Below are 15,665 nucleotides of genomic sequence, written 5' to 3'. Positions count from 1 at the left end.
AAATATCAGAAAAGGAATCAACCAAATTTTCAATAACCACCATTTTTAGAGTTAAAAATAACGTGGCAAGAATTGAAAGAAAAGATGATTTAAATGGCAAAAAAACTGAGCGTTGACCATCGACCACTAAAGCTAAGTTTATGTCAAATTTTTCAGATGAAAAACTTATTAATAAAAAGACAAACCACCAATTATATCTGAGTTATCTAGAAGGTTTAAGATATCAAGAAAGTCAATTAAATGTTAAAATATTTGTTAAATTGTTAAAATATTTAACTTAAAAAATGTTTCAAAAGGATATCTACATTTAAATGTTAAAATATTTGTTAAATTGTTAAAATATTTAACTTAAAAAATGTTTCAAAAGGATATCTACATCCATTATCACCTTGAGCAATCGAGAGAAGGTTTACAAGATCAAAAAAACTTTACGGGTTTATTAAGAAAAACTGGACAAAAATTATATCAACTGATGAAAAACTATTCTACCTTACTGATTGTGATCAAAAACTCAAACATATTTACGTAAATAAATATCAAAGAGCACCGAGAGTACCCTATTTTAAAAAAAAAGTTTCTCCAAAATCCATCATGGTATGGGTAAAAGTTTGTACAAAAGGATTAACATCTCTAATATTTGTCAAATCAGGAGTTAAAATTAATTTAAGTAACTATATAGAAAGTATTATAAACCATTTAATAAAAACAATATTAAAAGGCTACATCCAAAAGTGGCTTTTATTTCCATGAAGACATCTAGCCACTCTTTGAAAATGACCATTAAATTTTGACTGACCAAAAACCAAATTTATTCATCCTGAAATGTGGACACCAAACTCAACAGATAACGCACCTATGGACTTTTTTAGATGGGGTTATATGTTAAATCAATTAAAAAAATCAAAAGCAAAAAGTATTACAGGGTTTATTCAATAATATAAAAGATATGTGGAGGAACATCCTTTGAGAACTTGTAAATTAAGCATTTTGTCCAGGTTTAAACGTTGTAAACTTATCTATGATAACAAATGTCATCAAATTGAATATTTAAATTATTTATATTTAGAACAACAAGAAAATAAAAATATTTTTTTTCAAAATTATACAACTGTTTTATACTTTTTAAATATATTTTACTATAGTCTATCGAAGTAGATTTTCTGCAAAAAAAAAAAAAAAAGAAGAGGTTCAAGATTTTGCACTTCGGTTTTTAACAATTTTTAACTTAAGCACGAAAAAAAAACTTTGTTTAAAAATGATAAAAAGTATTTCATTGATTTCATATTTATTTTTTTAGTGATAACAATGGACCAGATAGGTAAAAATTATTTCATTTATAAATTAATAATTTTCTGTTATATTGTTATATTATAATTATGTTTTATAATTTTTTTTTGCTTGCTAAAGGTTAGACCTAAGTATGTATAGTTATTATTAAATTTTAAATTTTTGAAATGGTTTTATGTTAAATAAAAATAATAATTTGATAAATTAAGTTTTTATTATGGAACAGAAAAGAAAACTTGGGTTTTATTGTTAAATTGTTGAGTTATTTTGTAAGTAAATTTAGTAATTATTTTTTGGAATTTGATTTTAAAGAAGTTGTAAAGATTTTTATTTATTTCCTAATATAAAAAAATCTAATTTTGAATTTGGGAGTAATGGCATTTGGCGCCAACAATGGCATAAACAGGAAATTCGGTTATCACTATTACAATGACAAACAAACTGAGATTGGTTACATTGCACTTTAAAACCTATATTTGTATAATACTTCAATTTAAGTTTTTATTTCTTGTAGGTATTTATTAATTGTTTAAAAGAGATTTTAACTTTATCCAGAATTGTTTGTTGCTTGGCCTAAGTTAAATCACTCATATTGAGTTACAACTTTAAGGTAACCATTGCACATAATGAATGTTTTTTTTAATTTATTTCTATGTTAAATATTAAAATCTTTCGTTTTCTTATATTTATATTTATTATTTAACCAATATATTTTACTTAAAGATATGTTTTTAACTATATCTATATTGTAAAAGTATATAGGGATATGTAATATGATTATATTATTATGTCCTTGTATATACTTTATCAAAATTGCTAATAACTTTTTTGAAAGTGTTCATTACTTTACTAATTTATTGTTTATTCGTGTATTTGCTGTTGAAGTGAAATGTAAATCATGGAAAATTTAATATTTTTATGTAAATCAAAAAAAATTTGTTTTCAGAAAATATTTTTAAAAACATAAAATCGACTTATATATGAATAATATTTGCTAGAAATAATTGGTTTAAATTTAAAAAAACGGAGTATAAATTGCAACATTACTTTTATTTACGGATACTAACCGGCAGGTGAGTTACTGCAACCTTCCCGTTGTTTAACGTTTAAACTTTTTCAATTTACACGGAAGTATCCGTTTTTTTACGGAAAATTTCTGGCAGCTGCTATCACCAGTCCTCCAGTTAATTAACGTAAAAAATCCATTGTATTTTAACGGAGAAAACCCGTAAAAAATCCATTGTATCTTAACGGAGAAAACCCGCTTGTTATCGGAAACTTCCTTTTACATGCGATGGGTTTTTCCGTAATATAAAGGGTAGTTTGGTCAACGGCAGCTGCCTGAAATTTTCCGTAAAAAAGTGCTGCTTTTTTTAACATTGTAGGTATATTATACGCGATTATTCCATATAATGCCTGCAAACTCAACATATGCTAAAGACGTTTACACTTACAGACGTTTGTACGTAACGCTATGCAAATGGAACTTAGAAGATCTTAGACCACTAAAACAATGTCATAAAATGTTTATGATTAAAAACTAAAGAATAATATTAAACGTTTATCTGAAAGTTAGGCGAAAAAAATTTTGCGCATTGACGTCAGTTTGTGACAAAATAAACCTTGATGCGTCCAGTTACCTTTTGCATTTAGCTTAAATTTTTTAAGTAATTTTAATTTTTTTTGCATACAAATGCATAAAAATATATAAAACTGGCAACAGATATATCATTTCACGGATAAAAGATTGTATTTATTACAATAGAAATAAATAAATAGTTTTTGTCTTCATTAAAATATATTCCATAAAAATATATTCCAAATATCTTTAATAGAAGGAGTTTTTTTTAAAAATTTAAATAAAATCTTATTTTTAGTTTGTTTTACTAGTTTTTTGCCACAAAGTGACGTCACATACGCAAAAAAATTGGTGCTTCAACGATTTACGAAAAAGCCTCAATTATCATTTTTAAAGGTCTAAGAAGCAGATGACGTATTTTGTCAATCAGAAGTTATTAAGAGAATGCCAAAACTAAAATTAGGGTTTCAAGTTTTCCACTTGGATAAGACAAAATATTTCGTGTTTTTTCAATCTAGCCAATTTTTTAAATATAATAACATACCTACAAAAAATCAAAACAATCCAGCTTGAGAAAAAAAGACTTGCAATTATTGAAAGAGTTTACTTAAATTACATACGATCCTGAATAAAACGTTATTTAAGAGTCATTTTTTGTAAGAATCAGGCAGTCAATGGAAGTGACCTCCTCCAAATTGCTTGAATTTTTTATATATTGATCAGAATATAGAAAAAACCTGTTGGGGAAAAAAAAAAATTTCAAAAATGTTTCGTTCACTCGGAATCTGGGCTTAAATTTTTGAGATTTTTTTAAAAATTTTTAGAAATTTAGTTTTTGCCACCTTTGAACCCATTTTTTTGGCAAGGCAAAAAGTTGCACATAGCTTTTGTAGTTAATATCAGACGTAACCCAAAAGCTCTCTCCAAAAAATATAAAAAAGTTGCGTGACACTGTGCGGTTGGCTAATTATCATAGTTCAAAAGTCCAAAATCAATCACTTTTGTCAATTTTTAATCGGAGTTAATTCTAGCGGCGAAGTGTTGCACACAATTTTTCTTTTAGGATTTGAAATTATCAAAGGTATTGAGTCTAAAAATGCAAAGAAAGTTATGTGATACCTAAGGCCTATTAATATATTAAGGCTTGAAATTGGAAAAAAATGTTTTAGTATACTTACAAAATGAACCATTACGGCAGAGGCGCTTAGTTTTGTAAACAAATGTAAACATATCCAACTGTCAATACAAAAAGGTCCTAACATAATAATAAAAAAAATTCGTGTGATCTTTAGATATTAAGTTAAAAATAAAGGTACAAATTGTTAAAAATGAATAAGTACGAAGAGATATTTTTTTGGACACACAGATGAGGTTTTCGCTCACAATAAAATTTCTATCATCCAAAATTAGCATTTAGCATTACACAAAACATTGCACGTAATGTTAAGAAAAAATTTAAGCGTTTCTGACTATGATATAGAAATCATAACAATTGAAATAAATAATAATAAAAAACAATACATGATCAGAAGTGAACTATTTAAATTTACGTCATAACCAAATAACTTGTGGTGATCGAATGGAAGAAGAATCGCTGATATCACGATTGTGGAGAAACAAGTTAGTGGGCGGTTGTTTACTTTACCATAAAAATGTCTTAACTTTATTTTAACGATCTTTAAAATTTGCATAAATAGAGTAGATATTTTATCATTGCTATTGAGAAATAGGTACTGCATAAATAGAACTTGTTTTTAGTTGAGTATGAAACAAAACAAATATTTTTATGAAAACTGTTGTTGCTTTTCAAAAGGAAATTGTGGATCATTCAAAAAACATAAAATTATAAACAAAATGTTCTACATTCATCAGCTGGGAGATGTTGATGTTAAGAAACACCTCATCAACTTAAAGGTAATTATGTATTTTAAATTTACGCAGACTGTAATATAATTTTTATAATTACATACTTTATAACTTCTCTGCAATAAGATTTTGAGACAAAGTTCTTTAAACAAAAAAAAATAGCTCTTTTAATTAATTCCTCACTCTTTTAATAAATAATCACGAAATTAATCACACTCTTGCAATATTGTATTTTAATAATAACAACAATGTATTTCAAACTTGTAAACATTTTTCGTGAAGAGTCAGATTATAAACAATGCTTTAAATGACACACTTAATAATTGTTTAAAAAATTGTTTTTAGGTCATGCGATTAAACGATAATAATATTTGGGAAGAAAATGGACTTATTGCAAATAGACTTAAAAGAAATCTTGAAAAGGATGAACAAATATGTGCTTTTCACCGGTACACGTTTGGTATTGCATGGAGTCCTCCAAAAACATGCTTTCATCCTCACCATCTAAATATAAAAGGAAAAAAATCTCCCGCTTTAAGGGCGTCACCAATACATGTCGTCATATCAATGTCAAAGCGATACAATGAAGTATTTTCAGTTGGTGCAATGCTGTGTTTTACCCATTTAAAGCAAGAAACTGCTTTATCTAGAGTCAACGAAAACACCAATTTATGTACAGAAACACAAACACAACAAGAACAAACATATATGACACCTGCTACTCCAGATGAAGAATTTGATCCCGGTGAAATTAATGTTTCACAGGAGATTTTGGACGAATCTCTAAGAAGCCGTGAGAGTGTAACTGAGGTTCTTAATGCAAGTCCAATAAAATTTAGATTAAAAAGGAAGTTCGAATATCTGGAAGATACTACTAAAGATAAGTTAAAACGCAAGTATGTTCGCCAAGAAAACTTATTAAAGAAAAAATTTGCGAAAGCTGTTGCTCCTGGACAAGAGGAAATACTTATAGATTTTCTTAACAGTAAAAATGTTGATGAAATAAATAGCCCTCTCCCAATTGAAATTATTCGTGCTCAGAAAGTATATAAGCAAAGTGATTCCATGGGAAAGTTAGTTATCCTCTCATTATTAGACCATACCAAGTATACCAAAAAGTTTATAATGAACACATTTGAGTGTACCAAACATCGTATAGAAACAGCAAGAAAATGGCATGCATCTCATAAAGGGTTGGCATTTCCAGAGAAGAAAGTATTCGTCCGATCTAGTCTTGATCAATCAAAGTGTGAACATTTCTTAGACTTTATATTTACAAGCGGTATTTTGCATGATGTTGCTTATGGAATAACCAAATTTAAATACGACAGCGGTGAAGAACAAAAGATAGTGCATGCTAGATTAGATGATGTTACTGCTTCAGGCATGAATGGTTTTCAAACATTACAAAAATTGGCACAAAGATTTAATTCTAAATCTCTCGAAGCTGCCCTTGAAAAAGAAAAAAGGTATTTGAAAACAAGTTATCAAACCAATTGTAGTGTCAATGACTCAAACATTTCTTCTCATAGCTCAAAACATGCCTTATCAGATCCATCTGAAAAAAATCTTCAATCCAACACAGAGATATCAGAAGTGGTATGTGCCGATTGCTATGATTTGTGCAAAGCTATCGAGATGATCAAAGAACTAACAATTCAAAATTCTGACGATGCTGATTTTATTTATGATTTGGAAATTGCTGTAAAGGATGTATTCAACTACATAAAACACCTGATGAGAGATTCTCAACAGAAAAAGGCAAAAATCAAAGCTTTTAAGCAATTAAACGATGAAACTGCTTTTTGGCTTAAAGATTTTTGTCAAAAAATTCTTCCGGTTCGATACAGAGAGGGCCAAAGAGAGTATTTTGGCAAGATAGGAATGAGTTTACATGTGGATATATTCTTCATAAAAATAGCAGGAAAGTTATTCAAACGTGTTTACTTTACTTCAATGTATAGGTGTGATCAGGGAATAGGTGATGTTGTTTCGTTAGCCACTGCAGTTTTAGACCAATTCAGAATTGATCAACCGCATATCAAGAAAATGTTTACCAAATCTGATAATGCCGGCTGCTATCAGGGAAATCTTTCAGCTGAAGCAATCTACAATGTATGCAAAGAGAGAGATATAAAGTTGCTGAGATATGATTATAATGAACCCTGTTGTGGAAAAGATCAATGTGACAGGGAGAGTGCAGTTGTAAAGACAATTTTAAGGAGTTACGTTGACTCTGGTAATAATCTTTTGACTGCTGAAGATATACACAAGGCTATGCATTATAGTTTTGGCGCTAAAGATGCAAAAGTAGCAGTTGCTCAAATTAGCAATGATAAAACTGTAGTTACTGGACCAAAGATTAAGAACATTACCAACTATCACTCATTTGAGTTTGGTGAGAAAAGTATGAAGATGTGGCGTTATTTCAATATCGGTGAGGGAATTGAACAAGAGTATGGAAATCTTAAAATTCAACCCTCGATTAAGTTGTTGTTGCCATATAGCAAAACAGATAATTCAATTAAGCGTAACAAGTCACTTAAGGAAAAACAGAAAAGAAGTGACAGGCAATTATATTCATTAAGATTTTGCACTGAAATGAATTGTACTTTATCATTTGAAAGCGATGCTGAGTTAGAAGAACACATGCTATCCGGTCTTCATACAGTTCCGAAATCATTAACATCATTGGATAAAGTTCGCAACTCGTTTGTTCATAAGATGAAAATTACTTCACAACTAAATATGCCAATTTCTTCATCCTCTAACAGTGCTTCCGTAAAAGACAAACCACATTGCATGAACATTTTTCTATTGCAAGGTTGGGCATTACCAGTTCGAAGTTCTTTTAGATTTTCAAATCAGCAGAAAGAACTGTTGTATAAATACTTTATTCGTGGAGAAGAATCAGGTAATAAAATGAGCCCTGAGCAGGTTCACACGCAGCTGAGGAGAGAACTTCCGCCTGATCAATATGTAACTAGCCAACAGATAAGATCTTTATTTTCAAGGTAGGCATTGTTGCTATCAAAACTTTTGCAAATTAGATTATGTTTCTGACTGTTAAATAGTTCTTTTACAAATATGAAATTAAAATTTAGGTGAAAGTTATAATTTTGTGTGTTTGTTTACATATGTTTAAAAATATGTACAATTGATATTGTTATAGATTTAGTAACCTGAAAAGAAAAGGTAAGCTGGTAGAACCGACAACAGAAAATAATGAAAATAGTCAGGTTAACGATAACAAAGAAGTTTATGGCAAAAATGATGACTTTAATCTGGCAGGAGACAATGAAGATGATAATAAATATGAGGAAGACATCGCCAATCTTGCAAAAGAAATTTGTCTTGTATGGAAAGTGAATGATTGGGTTGCTGTTGCATATGAAAAACAATGGAATATTGGATATATTGTGGAGGTAATATTATTCAAAGTATATATTAGTTTCAAGTTTTTATTTTGTTTTACAAAACAGTGCTCTAAAATAAAAGGAATATAAATAAAATGTAAAAATAATTTCAGAATGACATTATATAAGACTTTACAAGTTTTATTGAATGTAAGCAAAATTAAACAAATCATAAACTCTTTATTATATTATTTTAAATGTTGCGCTAATACTTTTAGGTATCTATAACTGGGATCAGAGTTAATTGTATGATTAACGGGCAAGAGAAGAATACTTTTCGCTGGCCAGTTACTACCAAGGAGATAAATAACCAAACTGATAAAATTATCTGTTTAGTAAATGCTCCTTTTCTAATCAGTGGTTGTGGCGATTATTCATTATCCGAAGAAGACTATAATACAGTCATATCATTATTCTTAGAGAAACTTACTGCAGCAGAGTAGAAATTATGTGTGATGTGGTGGATAATGTGTGTAAATGACTCTATTAATAAATGAAAAACTAATTTTTAAATGGAAAAACATTTAAATGTTTGATTTATGTTTTATTTAATTAGCAATATAGTTATCTTGATGTTAGATTTTTGTTCAGTTTTTAATTCATGTTATATCATGCGTGTGACAAAATCACACGAATTTTTTTTATTATTATGTTAGGACCTTTTTGTATTGACAGTTGGATATGTTTACATTTTTACAAAACTAAGCGCCTCTGCCGTAATGGTTCATTTTGTAAGTATACTAAAACATTTTTTTCCAATTTCAAGCCTTAATATATTAATAGGCCTTAGGTATCACATAACTTTCTTTGCATTTTTAGACTCAATACCTTTGATAATTTCAAATCCTAAAAGAAAAATTGTGTGCAACACTTCGCCGCTAGAATTAACTCCGATTAAAAATTGACAAAAGTGATTGATTTTGGACTTTTGAACTATGATAATTAGCCAACCGCACAGTGTCACGCAACTTTTTTATATTTTTTGGAGAGAGCTTTTGGGTTACGTCTGATATTAACTACAAAAGCAACTTGTTGCCTTGCCAAAAAAATGGGTTCAAAGGTGGCAAAAACTAAATTTCTAAAAATTTTTAAAAAAATCTCAAAAATTTAAGCCCAGATTCCGAGTGAACGAAACATTTTTGAAATTTTTTTTTTTCCCCAACAGGTTTTCTCTATATTCTGATCAATATATAAAAAATTCAAGCAATTTGGAGGAGGTCACTTCCACAGTTTCAGGAATTTGCCTGATTCTTAGAAAAAACGGCTCTTAAGTGGATTTTTTTAAATTTTATAAACAATATATATATAAACAAACAACATATTTGTTAACATTTGTTAAATTTTGCGTCAAATTATCTCCTTTCAATATTTTCGTTGTATCATCCATACTGCAGCCATTTTTTAAAACGCCTTAACGTAAAAAAAATCAATTTTGACTTTTTTACAAAATAAGCTAGTTTAGATGTCTACAAACGTTATTGAATAAATATTTTTAAAGAGTTCTGATAAAAATCATAAAAAATATTCGTTTCAAAAAATGTTTTACAAAGAGTTTCTCATAATAATTTTTTTAATTGCGTTTTTCTCGAAATACGTAATAAGCATATTAAGGCGTTTTGAAAAACGACTAAAGGATTATTTATGGTAAAAAAATTATTGTAGCAAAAAAAATTTATAATTGTCAAAAGAAAGTCTTAAATTTTTTTCTAGCTACGAGCTTTTCTTTTTTTTGACTCCACAACAGCACACAGTGTATCGCTTCATACAAGCTAAGTCGAGAAAAATATTTTGTTTTGTAATTTCATTCCTAAGAATGTAGTTAACAATTTTTTGGTGTTTTATTGATTAGTTATGCAGTAGGGTAGCCTGGGGGAGGCAGGGGGCAATTACCCCGTGCGTTTAAGCTTAAAGGGGCGCCAATAAGTCAATTTTACTATAAAAAGTATTTTTTTTTTTTTAATTTTATTGTAAAAAAGGCAATATTTTAACTACTTTTAAGTTTTTAGAATTTTTTGTCTTGAAAAAGGTAATTAAGTAATAAAAAATAAATACTAAATATCAACACATTTTTTTTTTTTTTTTTTTTTTTATGCAATACAAATATATAAATACATGGCTGGGGCAAGAAGAAGACAAGTTCTGTCTTATCACCAAGCCCCTTTAAATAAAAATGTCAATAATAAAAATACAAAACAAAGTAACTCGTTAAATAAACGTTAAACAAAACGTTGCGTTAAGATAAAATAACGATAAATAAAAACTAAAAAAATTACATAATGTAAATAATGTAATAAAATAATGTATAAATAATGTAATAAAATAATGTAATAAAATTTTGTCTATAAATTTTGCTCATAAATAATGTAATAAAATTTTGCCTAGATTAAAAATATACTCACTACAAATATACAAAATATAAAAATATACTCACTACACTACGTAAAATAAAAAAATATTTTATTAATAATTAATTATTATCGGATGAATCATTATTATTTTCACTACCCGATGAATCGGACTCTAAATAATCTTCATCATCACACATAATTCTATTTTCAACAAGCTGTGGTGGTATTATAGGTGGGGTAATTGAATTCAAAACTTCCAACGGTAGTTTACAAGTTTTCTTACTTGACAATTCTGTGTGGGTTGATGACAGGATCTAATGTTACCAAAAGCATATTGAGCAAATCTATATTTGTGCAAATACGTGAATTTTTTCTTGTATGGTGTTCGCGATATCGACGAAAATCTTTATTGCGGGCTTCTTGAGACTCTTCCGACAGTTGTCCTATTGGAAGAAGGCATGTTTTTTTTAACTTACGTGCTATGTACAAGTATTTTGTGCACGGTAACAGGCATATAGTGCCACGTATACAGATTAATATAAAGAGTTTTGGTTTCAGAACAAAGCTTTTCAAATTCATAATAGTTATTATCATAGCCAGAGGAAAGTGTTCTTAATAAAATACTGAAATTTTTAATGAGATTGATGTCGAAACCCGTAATCTCGCCACTCAACTCTGGCTTCATAAAAAACCTGCGAGCTGTGTTCCCATCATTTGTATTCCCAAAGCCAGGTTTTGGTTTATCAACAATAAGGCCCATATGCCTTTTAAATTTTTGTTTGATATCTTCTGAACGTTTTTGGACACTAGATTTATCTTCATCGCTTCTAACTTGCCACTTTTTTATATCTAAACGGTAGCTAATGTGTAGCATGCACTCAAAAAAACGAATCCACGCATGCAAAGTAGACAGACTAAAACCATAATGTTCTTTTTTAATAACTAAGTCTTTTAGTTCACCGTTCATCATTTTAGGAGTCGCACCACATATGTAACTTTTTTTTTGGGAACTTGTGTCAGTCAAGGCATTGCAAACTTTTTCATCTATCATTGATAGTATTAGGTTGTGTTTAACAGTAATTTGAGATTTGTTGAGTCTTATAGATGTTGGAACAAGTTGAGAAACTTCTTTTAAAACTTGGTTAGTTTCTGTTGTAGTTAAAAGATTTGTTATTATTTGATTTGTTGTTTTATCAAGTATAGCTTGTAGGCTAATTTCGGCACGTGTTTCTGTAACAGAAATATCTCCATCTAATGGATAACATAACTTTTTCGACTTACATAGACTATAATAAGATGGAAATAATATATGCTCTGCCTTTAAAGACCACTTTCTCCTCTGTTTATAAGAATGACTTGTACATTTAGAGTCAATGTAATAAGCTAATGCCTCGTCACGATTTAACTGCCTGCCACCACAAATAAAGTTTTTTATTTAATTTTTTCTGATGATTCCAAACTTTTTCTGATTAAAGTATCTTAGTTTCTGTGCCCCATCACACGGCATACTACTTCAGCAGCTGTGGTCAACTCAGTTGCACTTTGCAATTTTACTAAGTTTTTAACCCTTCGTTTTTTGCTTTTAAAGGACGAGTCTTCAAAGTTCTTTTTTGATTGTCCTTGAATTTCTCCAGATGATGAATAAATACATTGCTGGTATATACTTACTTTAAATTCATTAGCCTTCTCTAACCAAATTTTATTTTTGTTTAAAAAACGGTCCATTGTCATATGTGCTGCAGACCATTTTATTGCGAATTTTGAAGCCATACATGAAATTTTTAACTGCAAAAATCTCTCAGAATCTCTAGTTAAATCAGTTACATCAGTAACACAAAATCTTTGCAAAATAAAATCCAATAAACGAGAATTTCTTTCTTCTTGATTATGTCTTCGCAATTCTTCAAATAGCTCCATTTTTGAAAAAGAGCGCACATGATCTAAATAAAATTTAATAACAAAAAATTGTGGATTTATGTGGTGAAAATTTTTTCTTTGTTGTACACCTTAGGACTTTAGCTATACGCTGTTAATAAATTAGCTTGGATACATGTGGATACAAAAAGTTGTATAAATTTAAAAATTAAAAACCAAAAAATATTTAACAATTTTAACCCAGTTTTTTAAACCATATTTTAACACATATTGCTTAACTTTTAAATAAAATATTTAATGTAATTAAATAGTACTTACCCTCAAAAGTAAAATCTATCGCTGCATTAAATTGATTGCTTTCTTTAATTCTTGTTAAATGTTAATGCAACCATTGTAATTTTTTTATTAATTTTTTTCAAAAATGAAATTATATTTTAACGCCTTTTTAATTGCTTAAGACTCATTGCTCTGAAATGTTTTTCATAATTAACACCGCAAGTTATAACTAATGTAGGACTGTTATTGTGAAAATATTATCAATTCGTCGATTTCTTGATATGACTTTTGTCCACCTAGCTTGTTTGAAGCGATACACTGTGCAGCACCTTCTGGAGTAGTAGGACTGTCTTATTAAGTTTTTTTCTATATTAAGTTTCAGACAACTTTTTTTTCAGACAATCCACTTATTAGGACTAATTACCTGAGCGCATTAATAACGTAAGTATCTCAATCATGGCACATATATATGTTTTGATTTTTTTAGAAATTTTAGCTTTATAAAATCCTTTTATAAACATATATATATATATATATATATATATATATATATATATATATATATATATATATATATATATATATATATATATATATATATATATATATATATATATATATATATATATATATATATATATATATATATATATATATATATATATATATATATATATATAGAGCACCGCGGAAAAGCATAACATTTTTTTTTGTTGTAGCTACTTTCAATGCATATTTTCGCTTTCAAAAATGTTTGAGTTTTGAAAGTATAGATAATAGTCAATTTAGTAGGGATACACGGTTAGCACGGATCCTGATAATGCCGACCTAGCTGACCAAAGAACGTCATGGGGTAATAGCGTACACATCAAGGTATTATGTGATGAAAACTTTAATATCTTTTAATTTTTTTTGCGGAAAATTATTTAATTTGTATGTTCAAATTAAGTGAAACTTTGACTTTATAGTGCAACAATATAAACACCTGTAAAATGCACTAACATTTATCAAATTATAAGTAGCGATACTCATTTTACAGATGTTTTGAGTTTTGAAAGCATAGATAATAGTCAATTTAGTAAGGATACACGGTTAGCACGGATTCTGATAATGCCAACCTAGCCAATGCAAAATTATAAAAATACATAAAATGTAGCATATGGTCATACCAACCTTTGGATAAAATTTCTGCCGTATTGGTCTAATAAAAAGTATTAACTGTTTAAAGATTTATGGCGGTTTTAATTTATATATTGTTAGTTTTTTGCTACATAGACTTTAAAACGTTACTGATATCTGTGATATTAGGTCACTATTTTTAAAAATAAAGGTTACATGAATGTTCTACTATGTAGTATCAACAATTTTTATTTAATTGTTTTATTGCTAAATGTACCATTTTCGTTTTATAGACAAAAATATTTATTTGCTATTTGAAGGCTGGTTTGAATTGGCTTATGCTTATGCATGGCAAAAATTTTCTAAAATATAAACTAAGATTAAAATCCAAAAAAAAATTCAAAATTGAAAAAAAAGCTATCAGTTGGTGAAACATAAAAAAAAATGTTTCTGTTAAAAGAATTTTCATTGGCTGAATTATTACAATGACTTTCAAAATGATGTTCAAAAAATAACTATATAAAACCCTATTTTTACGTTATAATACCATCAAATAGCATTTGATTAAATTGTAGGACATGGTCTTTGATTTTCTCCACAAATTTATTCAAAATAGCAGTTTTAATTATCTTGAAAAGATGATAGACAACTGCTAAAAGGAGATTCAGTTCCATCGATAGGATTATTTCCAAAATCAGAACATTGTCAAGCCCACTGATAGTTGGCTTTTAAATGACATTACCGAACAACTTTGCACGAGAAAAAACTACACTGGATTGCTAAAAAGACTCGAAACTAGATTTCATTGAGCCCAGTGTTTGCAAGTTTCCATATTTGACAAGACACTTAGGTTTGGCGTCACACCATGTAAAAGGGTGCATACTTAAATGGGTTTGAAGACCGAAAATTAGATTTGCAACTTTCATATCGCAATCCAAAATTCCATTTGCATTATTTAGTGACCAGATTTGTTCAATGTTGGAGTGAGTTTTTGGCAAATCTCCTGATACAGTAACAAGAATTTTTCCTTTAATTTCATTGTCTTTTTGCCATTGTCTTTCCTTTGAGTAGGAGGGTTTTTTTTGAGGCGGTGAGCTGGTATCAACCCTTAACGCAGTATCAACAATGCTTAAACAAAACTTAATAAAATCTTTACCACCATCAATTCCGAGCTTAACAAAATATCCATTAGAAATTTAGCAAGATTGAATAACATGATTCACAAGATTTGATAAATCATTGCAGTGAGCAATAATTCAAACTGAACCAGAATCTCCTTTTCCGTTGGTAATTTTTGTCATTGCAGGTGAAGAAAACACTCAAGTGTCAACCTGCTCTTAAAAAATTCTAATAAAAATTTGGCTCTACCATCTTTCTGCTTAATGTTTGGCTTACAGTTCTGACCATCACGTGTCTTTAATCCGTTGTTTGATAGTCCCGAATTTAAGTGTACATTTACGAGAGCTAGAGCGTTCAATTTTGGAGCGCTTAATAGTGGCCAAGCACTACCTTGACCTGAAACCAAAATTTGCATATTTTATATTTGTATTAAACTTTATTCAAAAAGTTTGTTTAAAATTTCAAAATTATTTGAACCGCCGGATCCTATAGCAAGTTGAATTGTTCCTTTAGGGGATAATTCTTTATTAGAAATAACTCGAGGTGCAATTTGTTCGGCTTCACTGGCATCTTTTGCTGCTAAAGATTGAATATCCCTTCCAGAGCAACAATTCCTTCTAGCGTTTTAATTAAAGAATGTGAATCAAAGATCAAGCAAGATATTTCCATCGAATTTAATTACTACTTTGTCAACATTAGTGCTGATCATGCATCAAAAATGCCAAAATAATACATTCAAAAGTTTTTTTTTTTTTTTTTTTTTTTTAATTTTTAATTTTT

General features: G+C 28.7%; 1 protein-coding gene and 1 long non-coding RNA gene across 2 annotated transcripts; both read left to right on the top strand.

Annotated features, from left to right (window-relative positions):
- The first annotated feature begins 1,253 nt into the window (after nucleotides 1–1,253).
- On the top strand, nucleotides 1,254–2,720 carry LOC136086737 (uncharacterized). Its single transcript, XR_010641543.1, has 3 exons — nucleotides 1,254–1,318; nucleotides 1,802–1,897; nucleotides 2,673–2,720. It is a non-coding gene; the product is annotated as an uncharacterized LOC136086737 (long non-coding RNA).
- Nucleotides 2,721–7,289: 4,569 nt separating this feature from the next.
- LOC136087297 (uncharacterized) lies at nucleotides 7,290–8,709 on the top strand. The gene is made up of 3 exons (XM_065809738.1): nucleotides 7,290–7,746; nucleotides 7,905–8,157; nucleotides 8,367–8,709. The coding sequence occupies exons 1-3, from the start codon at nucleotides 7,334–7,336 to the stop codon at nucleotides 8,589–8,591; spliced, it is 891 nt and encodes a 296-aa protein (XP_065665810.1). The 5' UTR covers nucleotides 7,290–7,333; the 3' UTR covers nucleotides 8,592–8,709.
- Nucleotides 8,710–15,665: the final 6,956 nt, after the last annotated feature.

Source organism: Hydra vulgaris, chromosome 11, assembly GCF_038396675.1.
Source record: "Hydra vulgaris chromosome 11, alternate assembly HydraT2T_AEP".
Lineage (NCBI taxonomy): Eukaryota > Metazoa > Cnidaria > Hydrozoa > Anthoathecata > Hydridae > Hydra > Hydra vulgaris.
Note: the sequence above shows the minus strand (reverse complement) of the source record. Positions and strands in the feature narration are given on the sequence as shown.

Coding starts and splice junctions, on each gene's coding strand:
- LOC136087297 (XM_065809738.1), top strand. CDS start 7,334: ATGAATTGTACTTTATCATTTGAAAGCGATGCTGAGTTAGAAGAACAC. Junction 7,747..7,904: donor ATAAGATCTTTATTTTCAAG/GTAGGCATTGTT, acceptor ATATTGTTATAG/ATTTAGTAACCTGAAAAGAA. Junction 8,158..8,366: donor ATATTGGATATATTGTGGAG/GTAATATTATTC, acceptor TAATACTTTTAG/GTATCTATAACTGGGATCAG.